Source organism: Bos mutus, chromosome 22 (assembly GCF_027580195.1).
Source record: "Bos mutus isolate GX-2022 chromosome 22, NWIPB_WYAK_1.1, whole genome shotgun sequence".
Taxonomy (NCBI): Eukaryota; Metazoa; Chordata; class Mammalia; order Artiodactyla; family Bovidae; genus Bos; species Bos mutus.
The window spans coordinates 63789940-63802301 of NC_091638.1; the positions used below are offsets into that span (position 1 = coordinate 63789940).

Here is a 12362-nt window from a genome sequence, read left to right on the forward strand (position 1 = left end):
CCCAGTCACGTCTGACTCTTTGCGACCCCATGGACTGTACCCACCAGGCTCCTCTGTCCATGGGATTTCCCAGACAAGAACACTGGACCGAACCTGCATCTCCTGTGTTGGCAGGCGGGCTCTTTACAGCTGAGCTGCCAGGAAAGCTCCTGCTCTTCTGTCCCACCTCTAAGTGGTGGGTGCCCAAGGCTCTGCCCCTGTTCTCTCCCCTGTAAATGCTCTTCCTAAGCGACTGCATTCAGACCTGCGGGTTTAAATATCATCTCTTAGACTGAAACAGCGACACCACCATCGTTCAGCCATTTTTGACTAAAAGTGACAATTTCACACGATTTCAGTCCACATTTGCCAACAGATTCCATTCAGTTCAGTTCAGTCGCTCAGTCGTGTCCGACTCTTTGCGACCCCATGAATCGCAGCACGCCAGGCCTCCCTGTGCATCACCAACTCCCGGAGTTCACTCAGACTCTTGTCCATCGAGTCAGTGACGCCATCCAGCCATCTCATCCTCCGTCGTCCCCTTCTCCTCCTGCCCCCAATCCCTCCCAGCATCAGAGTCTTTTCCAATGAGTCAACTCTTCGCATGAGGTGGCCAAAGTACTGGAGTTTCAGCTTCAGCATCATTCCTTCCAAAGAACACCCAGGGCTGATCTCCTTCAGAATGGACTGGTTGGATCTCCTTGCAGTCCAGGGGACTCTCAAGAGTCTTCTCCAACACCACAGTTCAAAAGCATCAATTCTTCGGTGCTCAGCCTTCTTCACAGTCCAACTCTCACATCCATACGTGACCCCTGGAAAAACCATAGCCTTGACTAGACGGACCTTTGTTTGCAAAGTAATGTCTCTGTTTTTGAATATGCTATCTAGGTTGGTCATAACTTTCCTTCCAAGGAGTAAGCGTCTTTTAATTTCATGGCTGCAGTCACCATCTGCAGTGATTTTGGAGACCCCAAAAATAAAGTCTGACACTATTTCCACTGTTTCTCCATCTATTTCCCATGAAGTGATGGGACCGGATGCCATGATCTTAGTTTTCTGAATGTTGAGCTTTAAGCCAACTTTTTCACTCTCCTTTTTCACTTTCATCAAGAGGCTTTTGAGTTCCTCTTCACTTTCTGCCATAAGGGTGGTGTCATCTGCATATCTGAGGTTATTGATATTTCTCCCAGCAGTCTTGATTCCAGCTTGTGCATCTTCCAGCCCAGCGTCTCTCATGATGTACTCTGCATATAAATTAAATAAGCAGGGTGGTATATTATCTTGATGTACTCCTTTTCCTATTTGGAACCAGTCCGTTGTTCCATGTCCAGTTCTAACTGTTGTTTCCTGACCTGCATATAGGCTTTTCAAGAGGCAGGTCAGGTGGTCTGGTATTCCCATCTCTTGCAGAATTTTCCACAGTTTATTGTGATCCACACAGTCAAAGGCTTTGGCATAGTCAATAAAGCAGAAATAGATGTTTTTCTGGAACTCTCTTGCTTTTTCCATGATCCAGCGGATGTTAGCAATTTGATCTCTGGTTCCTCTGCCTTTTCTGAAACCAGCTTGAACATCAGGAAATTCACGGTTCACGTATTGCTGAAGCCTGGCTTGGAGAATTTGGAGCATTACTTTACTAGTGTGTGCGATGAGTGTAATTGTGCAGTAGTTTGAGCATTCTTTGGCATTGCCTTTCTTTGGGATTGGAATGAAAACTGACCTTTTCCAGTCCTGTGGCCACTGCTGAGTTTTCCAAATGTGCTGGTATACTGAGTGCAGGACTTTCATAGCATCATCTTTCAGGATTTGGAATAGCTCAACTGGTATTCCATCACCTCCACTAGCTTTGTTCGTAGTGATGCTTTCTAAGGCCCACTTGACTTCACATTCCAGGATGTCTGGCTCTAGGTCAGTGATCACACCATCGTGATTATCTGGGTTGTGAAGATCTTTTTTGTACAGTTCTTCTGTGTATTCTTGCCACCTCTTCTTAATATCTTCTGCTTCTGTTAGGTCCATACCATTTCTGTCCTTTATCCAGCCCATCTTTGCATGAAATGTTCCCTTGGTATCTCTAATTTTCTTGAAGAGATCTCTAGTCTTTCCCATTTTGTTTTTTTCCTCCATTTCTTTGCACTGATCGCTGAGGAAGGCTTTCTTATCTCTCCTTGCTATTCTTTGGATAACTTGACTCAACTCTGGCTCTCCTTGAAACTCCAAACTGGCACATGCAAATACCTAGGTGGCACCGCCACGGAGGAGTCTCATGAGCATGGGATAGCCTGCTTTGGTCAAAACAGGAATTTTGTTTTATCGTTTCTCCAGATCTTCAGTTCTCATTTTCCCCGTGTAGGTTACCACCACCCTCATCCAGCCTTTTGCCAAAGCCAGAAACCCCGGTGCGTATGTGTGGCCAGAGTCAGGGGCGCGTGTGCACTCACGTCCAGGAGTGCCTACACGGTCCCTCTCTTGCTTTTCTGCTGAGACCGAAAGCTCATACTGGAGCGTCTCCAGTGCCACGGAGGAGTTTCCTCTCGTTTTCTCCTGCGCTGTGTCACCGACTCCCTTCTTGACACCGGGAAACCTGCTCCCGTTGTCCTTCGTTTATTCACCTGTTTCTTGCCACCCTCCCACACTGACTGCAGCCGGTCTGCTCACCTCTTTGGCCACTGCCTTGCCCAGATTCCCTCCTCCCTTTCCCGCGCGCCAGGCTGCTTCTTCAGCAAACATGGCTTCTGTCGTGTAACAGTTCAGTTCAGATCAGTCGCTCAGTCGTGTCCGACTCTTTTCGACTCCATGAACCGCAGCACGCCAGGCCTCCCTGTTCATCACCAAGTCCCGGAGCTTACTCAGACTCACGTCCACTCACGTCCATTGAGTCGGTGATGCCATCCAACCGTCTCGTCCTGTGTCATCCCCTTCTCCTCCTGCCTTCAATCTTTCCCAGCATCAGGGTCTTTTCAAATGAGTCAGTTTTTCACATCAGGTGGCCAAAGTCACATAACAGCCAGTGGTTTAAGAGAAGAGAGGAGCAAAGATGATCCTTTAGAAAAGCGATTATGGGAGTTTGTTGTTGTTCCAGCATGTGTCTGAATTTTCTGGTTTTGCTTGTTTTCAGACACTGGGCTCTGAGAAAGACAGGGGTGGGAAGGAAGCCCTTAGAGTCAGCGACGCTGTTTTCTCTCTTCGCGTTGATCATGTCGTGACCCTTGGTTGAGGAGAGCGAGACACGATCCCATGACGTCACATAAAATCTCACCATTTCAGGTTAACCGCGGGAAGGGGGAGGGTGGGTGTGCAGTGATTGTTAAATGTATTTTTTATGCCAATGCAGCTCTCTTCGCTTCTGACTATAGGATAGTTAAGCCGAATCCAGTCTTGCTTCCTGGAAGGCCTATGGAGAGAGTGGTTTGGCGAGGGCTCCTTCAATTTGAGGGTCAAAAATCTCAAGCTGATATAAGGGGAAAATTAAAATTATACCTAGGCTTACATCCTGAAGAGCCCAGGCAGAGTCTTCACTGAGAGGGATTCACAGGACATTACCTTGGCAACGTCTGTGTGTGTGTGTGTGTGTGTGTGTGTGCCTGTATCTGTCTCTGTATGTCTGTGTGTGTGTCTCTGTGTCTCTGTGTCCGTGTGTCTCTCTGTGCCTGTATCTGTCTCTGTGTGTGTGTGTCTGTCTGTCTCTATTGTGTGTGTCTGTCTCTATTGTGGGTCTGTCTATTGTGTGTGTGTGTGTGTCTCTCTCTGTGCCTGTATCTGTCTCTGTGTGTGTGTGTGTGTCTGTCTGTCTGTCTGTGCCTGTATCTGTGTGTGTGTGTGTGTGTCTCTATTGTGTGTGTGTGTGTCTCTCTGTGCCTGTATCTGTCTCTGTGTGTGTGTGTCTCTATTGTGTGTGTGTGTGTGTCTCTCTCTGTGCCTGTATCTGTCTCTGTGTGTGTGTGTCTCTATTGTGTGTGTGTGTGTGTGTCTCTCTGTGCCTGTATCTGTGTGTGTGTGTCTCCATTGTGTGTGTGTGTGTGTCTCTGTGTGTGTCTGTCTCTATTGTGTGTCTGTCTATTGTGTGTGTGTGTCTCTCTGTGCCTGTATCTGTCTCTGTGTGTGTGTGTGTCTCTATTGTGTGTGTGTGTGTGTGTGTCTCTCTGTGCCTGTCTCTGTGTGTGTGTGTCTCTATTGTGTGTGTGTGTGTCTCTCTGTGCCTGTATCTGTGTGTGTGTGTCTCCATTGTGTGTGTGTGTGTGTCTCTGTGTGTGTCTGTCTCTATTGTGTGTCTGTCTATTGTGTGTGTGTGTCTCTCTGTGCCTGTATCTGTGTGTGTGTGTGTGTGTGTCTGTCTCTATTGTGGGTCTGTCTGTTGTGTGTGTGTGTGTGTGTCTCTCTCTCTCTGTGCCTGTATCTGTGTGTGTGTGTCTCTATTGTGTGTGTGTGTGTGTCTGTCTGTCTCTCTGTGCCTGTCTCTGTGTGTGTGTGTCTCTATTGTGTGTGTGTGTGTGTCTCTCTCTCTGTGCCTGTCTCTGTGTGTGTGTGTCTCTATTGTGTGTGTGTCTCTGTGTGTGTCTGTCTCTATTGTGTGTCTGTCTATTGTGTGTGTGTGTCTCTCTGTGCCTGTATCTGTCTCTGTGTGTGTCTCTATTGTGTGTGTGTGTGTGTGTCTCTCTGTGCCTGTATCTGTCTCTGTGTGTGTGTCTGTCTCTATTGTGGGTCTGTCTGTTGTGTGTGTGTGTGTGTGTGTGTCTCTCTGTGCCTGTATCTGTGTGTGTGTCTCTATTGTGTGTGTGTGTCTGTCTGTCTGTCTCTCTGTGCCTGTCTCTGTGTGTGTGTGTCTCTATTGTGTGTGTGTGTGTGTCTCTCTCTCTGTGCCTGTCTCTGTGTGTGTGTGTCTGTCTCTCTGTGCCTGTATCTGTCTCTGTGTGTGTGTATCTGTCTGTCTCTATTGTGTGTGTCTGTCTCTATTGTTGGTCTGTCTATTGTGTGTGTGTGTGTGTCTCTCTCTGTGCCTGTCTCTGTGTGTGTGTGTGTCTCTATTGTGTGTGTGTGTGTGTCTGTCTCTCTGTGCCTGTATCTGTGTGTGTGTGTGTCTCTATTGTGTGTGTGTGTCTGTGTGTGTCTGTGTGTGTCTGTGTGTGTCTGTGTTTCTTGTTTCTCTCTCCTGCCTTCAGCTCCCACTTCTCCCTTCCCCTGCGTTGGTGGCCCCAGCAGCTCTGAGCTTCCGTGGCTTTTTTTGCCGACCCTCCTGGAGGAAAGCGAGAACTCCATTTTCTCTGTTGTTCTGACAAATGTTTCAGCCTCCGGCTCCGTGGCTCCCGAGAGTCACTTGGGCATCCCCAGCCCACGCCCGTGGCCAGAAGCTTGAACGTTCTGGGTGTGCTGTAGGCGTGGGGAGGGGCGGGCCCCCAGGCCTCTGGGAGCCGGCTCGGGGCCCCAGAGGAAGAGGCAGGCGCTGTTGCCCTGAAAAGGGAAGGTGGGGCAGGCAGGTGGAAGCAACCTTATCTCTGGTGATGATCTACTCTAAACGGCAGCACCGGGGTTGGACGTGGGTGTTGCTCAGGGTTTTTAAGGTCATCCGATTACTGACCCCCGTCCTCCCGTCCTCTCTCCTCTGTTAATTGGTGGGGTGTTTCTCAGGGTTTTTAAGGTCATCCGATTACTGACCCCCATCCTCCCGTCCTCTCTCCTCTGTTAATTGGTGGGGTGTTTCTCAGGGTTTTTAAGGTCATCCGATTACTGACCCCCATCCTCCCGTCCTCCCTCCTCTGTTAATTGGTGGGGTGTTTCTCAGGGTTTTTAAGGTCATCCGATTACTGACCCCCGTCCTCCCGTCCTCCCTCCTCTGTTAATTGGAGGGGTGTTTCTCAGGGTTTTTAAGGTCATCCGATTACTAACCCCCATCCTCCCGTCCTCCCTCCTCTGTTAATTGGTGGGGTGTTTCTCAGGGTTTTTAAGGTCATCTGATTACTGACCCCCGTCCTCCCGTCCTCCCTCCTCTGTTAATTGGTGGGGTTCGGCGCTCTCTCTTGCACAGCACAGAGGTGGAGGTTCCGCTCAGTCTGTCTCAGTTACCAGAAAGGCAGGGCTGACGAGCTGCGCGCCAGCCCAACCCCAACCCACCGCGGCTGCCCGTCCTGGCCGGGCCAGCTGTCTGCTCTGTGCCAGGCGCTCCCCGCCCTCTGTGTGCTCAGTCCTGGGTCAGGACCCTGTTCCTTAGCCTCTCGTATCTCTGTCTGCATTTTCACCCCAACACAGGGACAGTGGGTCTCACCACCTCGGCACTGTGCGCTGCTGGGTGCGCAGGCGGTGCTGGTGGATGGGGTGGGGTTAGTCGGATAGGACCTGCTGCCCAGGGTCAGGAGACCCACCCCCAGCCTCTGGACCCCCTGCTGGAGCTGAATGGCCCCTGCCCCTACGCAGTCTCAATGCCAGGTCTCCCTGCTTGCTGTGGGGGGTGGGGGGCTGGCCCGTCCCTGAGCATCACTGGGGGTCTTTTCAGGCCCCGTATTCACGTAACTCATGAGAACCCCTCGAGGAGCAGGGTTTCTGTTGGCACGTGAAGACATAGGCTCAGAGTGAAAGTTCTGGAAAACCAAGCCAGATCTGGTGGAGCCCAGAACCCTGTTGGCTCATAAATCCCTAGAAGGATTTACGTCAGCCCTAGAAGGGCTCAGAAAAGGGTAAATCACGCTGTGGGGCCACCTCCCCTGCCTCTTGAGCCCCTTCAGGGTGGGTTCATGTTAAAGTCTCAGCGGGTTGCAGGTCCAAATGAAAGGAATGGGTGGCCCCTACGCAGACCCACCCCTCTGTTGAACAGCTGAACACAATCCTCAGTCCTGTCACGAGCCCCTGTCCTGTTCCCCACCCTGGGGTCTGTCCTAGGGGGCCTGGTGCAGATGCGGGAGTGGGCTGTGAGCTGTGCCGGCCGCACGGTCAGTCCTAGGGGAGCCAGGTGTGCCCGGGCGGTCCCGCTCACACCGTCAGTTCTAGGGGAGCCGGTGTGCCCTGACAGTCCCGCTCACACTGTCAGTTCTGGGGGAGCCAGGTGTGCCCGGGCAGTCCCGCTCACACGGTCAGTTCTGGGGGAGCCAGGTGTGCCCGGGCAGTCCCGCTCACACGGTCAGTCCTGGGGGAGCCAGGTGTGCCCGGGCGGTCCCGCTCACACCGTCAGTTCTGGGGGAGCTGGTGTGCCCAGGCGGTCCCACTCACACCGTCAGTTCTGGGGGAGCCGGTGTGCCCAGGCGGTCCCACTCACACTGTCAGTCCTGGGGGAGCCAGGTGTGCCCGGGCGGTCCTGCTCACACTGTCAGTCCTGGGGGAGCCAGGTGTGCCTGGGCAGTCCCGCTCACACCGTCGGTACTGGGGGAGCCGGTGTGCCCGGGCGGTCCCGCTCACGCTGTGGACTCTCGTTTCAGGCCTGCAGGTACGGCCACGTGCAGCATCTGGAGCACCTGCTCTTCTATGGGGCCGACATGGGGGCCCAGAACGCCTCGGGGAACACCGCCCTGCACATCTGCGCCCTCTACAACCAGGTCAGTGAGCCGTGACTGTGCACCCCGGACCCGGGGCTGTGCTGAGCGCTTTGCAGGTGGGTGTCCGGCTCCGGGCGCTGTAATGAAGCCCCACAGACGGGGCGGCTTAAACAGCAGACACTTGTTTCTCACAGTCCTGGCTGCATGTCCCAGACCACGGGGCCGCCCTGCCTGGTTCTGGGGAGCTGCCTTCCTGGTTGGTTTCCCTCCCCTTCCGGCTGTGTCCTCCTCTCATGTACAGAGACAGAAACAGCCCTTGGCTGTCTCTTCTGCCAAGGACGCTAATCCTGTCAGATCAGGGCCCCACCCTCACAACCTCACTTAAACTAATCACCTTGTAAAGACCCATCTCCAGACACAGTCACACTGGGGGGTTAGGGCTTCAAGGTAGGAATCTGCGGAGACACAGACACTCAGTGCTTAGCTGGGAGAGCTCCTCACCAGCTTCTCTGAGGATGGTTATCCCTGTCGTACGAGCTTTCCAGCTGGTGCTAGTGGTAAAGAACCTACCTGCCAAATGCAGGAGACATAAGAAAATCAGGGTCCATCCCTGGGTTGGGAAGATCCCCTGGAGAAGGGACTGGCAACCCACTGCAGTATTCTTGCCTGGAGGATCCCGTGGGCAGAGGAGCCTGGTGGGCTACAGTCCACAGGGTCACGACTGAAGAGACTTAGCTTGCACAACACACATCCCTGTCATAGAAGGGGAAGTTGAGTCACAGGAAGTGCGAGGAGGGTCCTGGACACAGCTGGTGCAGTCAGAGCTGGGCACAAACCCCCCACGGCAGAGTCTGCAGGTACCGTGTCACACGAACCCCAGAGCGGGTCTCCCCTGGGGCCTGGAGGGGGCAGGTTGGAGCCATGAAATGGGGATGGGAACTGCTGACAGAGCCCCCAAGACAATTGTGGCACCCCACTGGACGCCAATGGGACTGCCGTGTAACAGCAGCACGTACACACATGTCCCCAGTGGGCTTTTCCGATTTAATTCCTTCTTGCATGCTAAGTCGCTTCAGTCGTGTCCAACTCTCTTGTGACCCCATGGACTATAGCCTGCCAGGCTCCTCTGTCCATGAGATTTTCCAGGCAAGAATACTGAAGTGGGTTGCCATGCCCTCCTCCAAGAGATCTTTCCTATTCAGGGATGGAACCCACATCTCTTATGTCTCCTATACTGGCAGGCGGGCTCTTTACCATGAGTGCCACCTTGGAAACCTAATTCCTTCACTGTGGGTAGATAAGTAAAACAGAGCGAACGTTTGACCGTCTTATCTGTGCAGTTAAGGTATGCGTCTCAGCAGCGTTCCGTGCATTCACATGGCTGAACAAGTGTCGCCCGCCTCTGTCTTCAGAACTTTCCGTCTCCCCAGACTGACACTCTGTCTCCGTCAACCCCCTCCCCGTCCCCTCCCCCAGCCCCACCATCTGCTTTCTGTCTCTGAACTCGACAGCTCCAGGGACGTCCTACGAGTGGAATCGCGTGGAATCTGCCCTTTCGTTTCTCTTACTTCACTCTGTGCTGTGCTCGGGTTCATCCAGGTTGTAGCTGTGTCACAATTTTCTTCCTTTTTAAGGCTGAGTAATGTCCCCTCGTCATAGCTTTCAAAAGCTATGATAAACCTAGACACCATACTAAAAAGAAGAGACATCACTTTGCAGAAAAAGGTCCTTCTGGTCCAAGCTGTGGTTTTCCCAGTGGTCATGTATAGATGTGAGAGTTGGACTATAAAGAAGGCTGAGCGCTGAAGAATTGATGCTTTTGAACTGTGGTGCCGAAGAAGACTCTTGAGAGTCCCTTGAACTTGGAGGAGGTCAAACCAATCAATTCTAAAGGACATCAACCCTGAATATTCACTGCAAGGACTGATGCTGAGGCTGAAGCTCCAGTACTTTGGCCACCTGATGGGAAGAGCTGACTCATTGGAATAAGACCCTGATGCTGGGAAAGATTGAAGGAAGAAGGAGAAGGGGACAACAGAGGATGAGATGGTTGGGTGGCATCACCAACTCAACAGACATGAGTTTGAGTGGACTTCGGGAGTTGGTGATGGACAGGGAGGCCTGGTGTGCTGCAGCCCGTGGGGTCACAGAGAGTCAGACACGACTGAGCGGCTGAACAACGGCAGCAGTTTTCCCTTGTGAAGATGGACCACGTTTTATCCTTTCATCCGTCAGGTGACATGGGCTGCCTCCATCTTTCACCTGTTGTGAATAGCGATGCTATGAACACAGGAGTGCAGATCTTTTTTCAGGACCCTGCTCACTTCTTTTTGGCTCCACGAGTGGAGCCTTGATGTGAGCAAGTTTATAAAAAGCCCTCGCTCTCCCATGTGAGAAGGACTGAAAACTCAGGCGAGCTGGGTGCGAGCAGCCCAGAAAGCAGCAGGGGTGGGACACGACCCCCGCCCTCCAGGCAAGACTCCTAAGTGACTGGAGTCACTTTGCCCTGGAAAACCCCTATGTGTTCTTCAAGACCCAGTTGAGATACCTGCCCTCAGTCAAGCCTTTCCTTGATGAGCCCCTGGTAGAGTGAGCTGTGCTTTTCACGCCACAGCCCTTTGCAGTACAGCCCAGGGGAGCGGCCCGGGCCCAGGTTGCTATTCGGCCTTACCTGTCATCCCTGCTGGCCTCCGCTTGCCCCTTGGGCCCACCTTCTCAGGGACACAAACCGCCATCTCTCTGGGTGTCCCCTGCCCCTGGCACAGGAGAACAGCTCGGCCAGATGGGGCTGGGGAAGCATTTCAGTCTGACTTCAAGGGATTTCCTGAAAGCTGCTGGCCAGCTCCTTAATGAAAGCATATTGATGGGATTTGCACACAGCTGGGGCCCTAGGTGTTCCACGGCACATGGAGGCTGGAATGGATTTATGAGCGCGGGGATATCTTGCTCGGCTGGGCTAGAAAAACACACGTCAGGAGGCTTGGCTTTGGCTGGTAAAACATCTGTGCCAACATGTGCTTCTTAATTATTGCCTTAGATGGGGAAAGCATTCCTTAATTTTCCCTGGTAGATTTTAAGCATATTTTATCATGGAGGGGGGGGGAAATACCTAAACAGAATACCATGTTTTCTGTCTCTTGAAATAATGGAGGACAGGACGATCTTTGAAAGTGTAACCTTTTTTATTAGAGTGTCGGGAATCTGTATTCTGAGTTATTTGTGGGGCTGGGTTCCCTCTGTGTCCTCTGGACCTATCCTCACCCTCGGCTGATGGCTTTGGGATGACCCAGAGCCGCCCAGGGCTAGTAGGAAGACCCTGCCTCTCTTGCCTTGGGTTAGAGAGGCCAGCAGACTTTTTCTATAAAGAGTCACTGAGTGAATATTCTGGCTTTTCAGACCACATGGACTTCTTCACAGCTACTCCACTCTGCCTGTGCAGTGTGAACTTAGCCACAGACGATATGCAGATTAATGTGTGGCTGTGCGCCAATAAAACTTTATTTATAAACCAGGCAGGGGGCCAGTTTAGCCTGTGGGCCCCAGTTTGCCAGGCCCGGGCGCAGAAGGCTGCATCTGGTCTCCCACCAGACGTAAGTTAGGGACAGACTCCCTGCTCCCGGCCGAGTGCCTTCCTCCCAGCGTGCTGGGGAGCCTGGCCAGGGTGTGAGAGCTGTCCAGGGTGCTGGGACCGTTGCGGCCCGCCTGCTGCTGTCCAGCCCTACCCAGCTGACCCTCCGCAGCAGCACGGGACAAATGCTTTTGGGGCCCCTCCTGTTTTGGACACCCAGCCGTGCATTCATCACGGAGGGTCACAGACTCGCTTGGTGGCCCATGGGTTCTGGACAGCATGTCCAGTTGGGAGTCGGCAAGTGTTCTGGGATCCAGCCTCCTGAATCCATCATGCTGCTCCCTGGGATGCTAGTGTGACCTTTCATCTTTTCCCTCAGCGCCGACCCCCTTCCCAACCAGTGAGAAAAGCCAGTGCAGATGGCATCTCTGTGTAATTCAGAGACGCACAGCTCCGTGTACACTAGCATCCTTCCGATGAGCTGTCCTCGGGGCGGATGGAGGGGTGGACGGAGGGATCGAGGGTCCCCAGCCTCTGTCACGCACCCCTGGCAATTGTATTGATACCTAACCTGAGGCCCTGTCCTCCCCAAGTCGCCAGTGTGCTGGCCTCCTCTCTGAGTCCACTTCTGCTTCTGCACACACGGGGTGTGTGAGGCCGGGCTCAGGGCCAACGAGAGAAACTCCTTCAAGCAGAAGGAGGTGTCGTATAGGGCTCTCTGGAGAGTGATGCTGAGAAACAGACTCTCCCGGGGCGGGGACCTGGTGCCTTTGGGTCAGGACAGGAGCCAGGGAAAGGGATTAAGAAGCCGCCTCAAGACAGAGCTGCAGTGCAGGGAGACATGGCAGTCTGGGTTCCAGAAAATCCCTCCTCTGTAATGTGGAGATAATTATACCTAACTGGCAGGGCTGCTAAGAGGCTTAAAATAGAAAACAAACATATGGTACGCCTGGCATGCGGTGGATTTTCAGTAAAAGTGACTGTGACGGCGGTGATGGTGATGATGGATGGTGACTGGTGATGATGGTGATGGTGGTGACTATGGTGATGAGAGTCAAAGCTTTGGTTTTCCCAGTAGTCACGTACGGGTGTGAGAGTTGGATCATAAACAAGACTGAGCGTTAAAGAATTGATGCTTTTGAATTGTGATGCTACCAAAGACTCTTGAGAGCCCCTTGAACAACAAGGAGATCAAACCAGTCCACCTTAAAGGAGATCAGCCCTGAATGTTCATTGGAAGGACTGATGCTGAAGCTGAGGCTCCAATACTTTGGCCACTAGATGCAAAGAACAGACTCGTTGGAAAAGACCTGATGCTGGGAAAGACTGAGGGCAAGAGTTAGAGAAGGGGCCAC

General features: G+C 52.7%; 1 protein-coding gene across 1 annotated transcript in view; it reads left to right on the forward strand.

Annotated features, from left to right (window-relative positions):
* Window positions 1-12362, forward strand: part of SHANK2 (SH3 and multiple ankyrin repeat domains 2) — a 563804-nt gene that overhangs the window by 142224 nt on the left and 409218 nt on the right. The window contains 1 exon segment of the mRNA XM_070359054.1: window positions 7383-7499. Coding sequence (XP_070215155.1) covers window positions 7383-7499 — 117 coding nt within the window.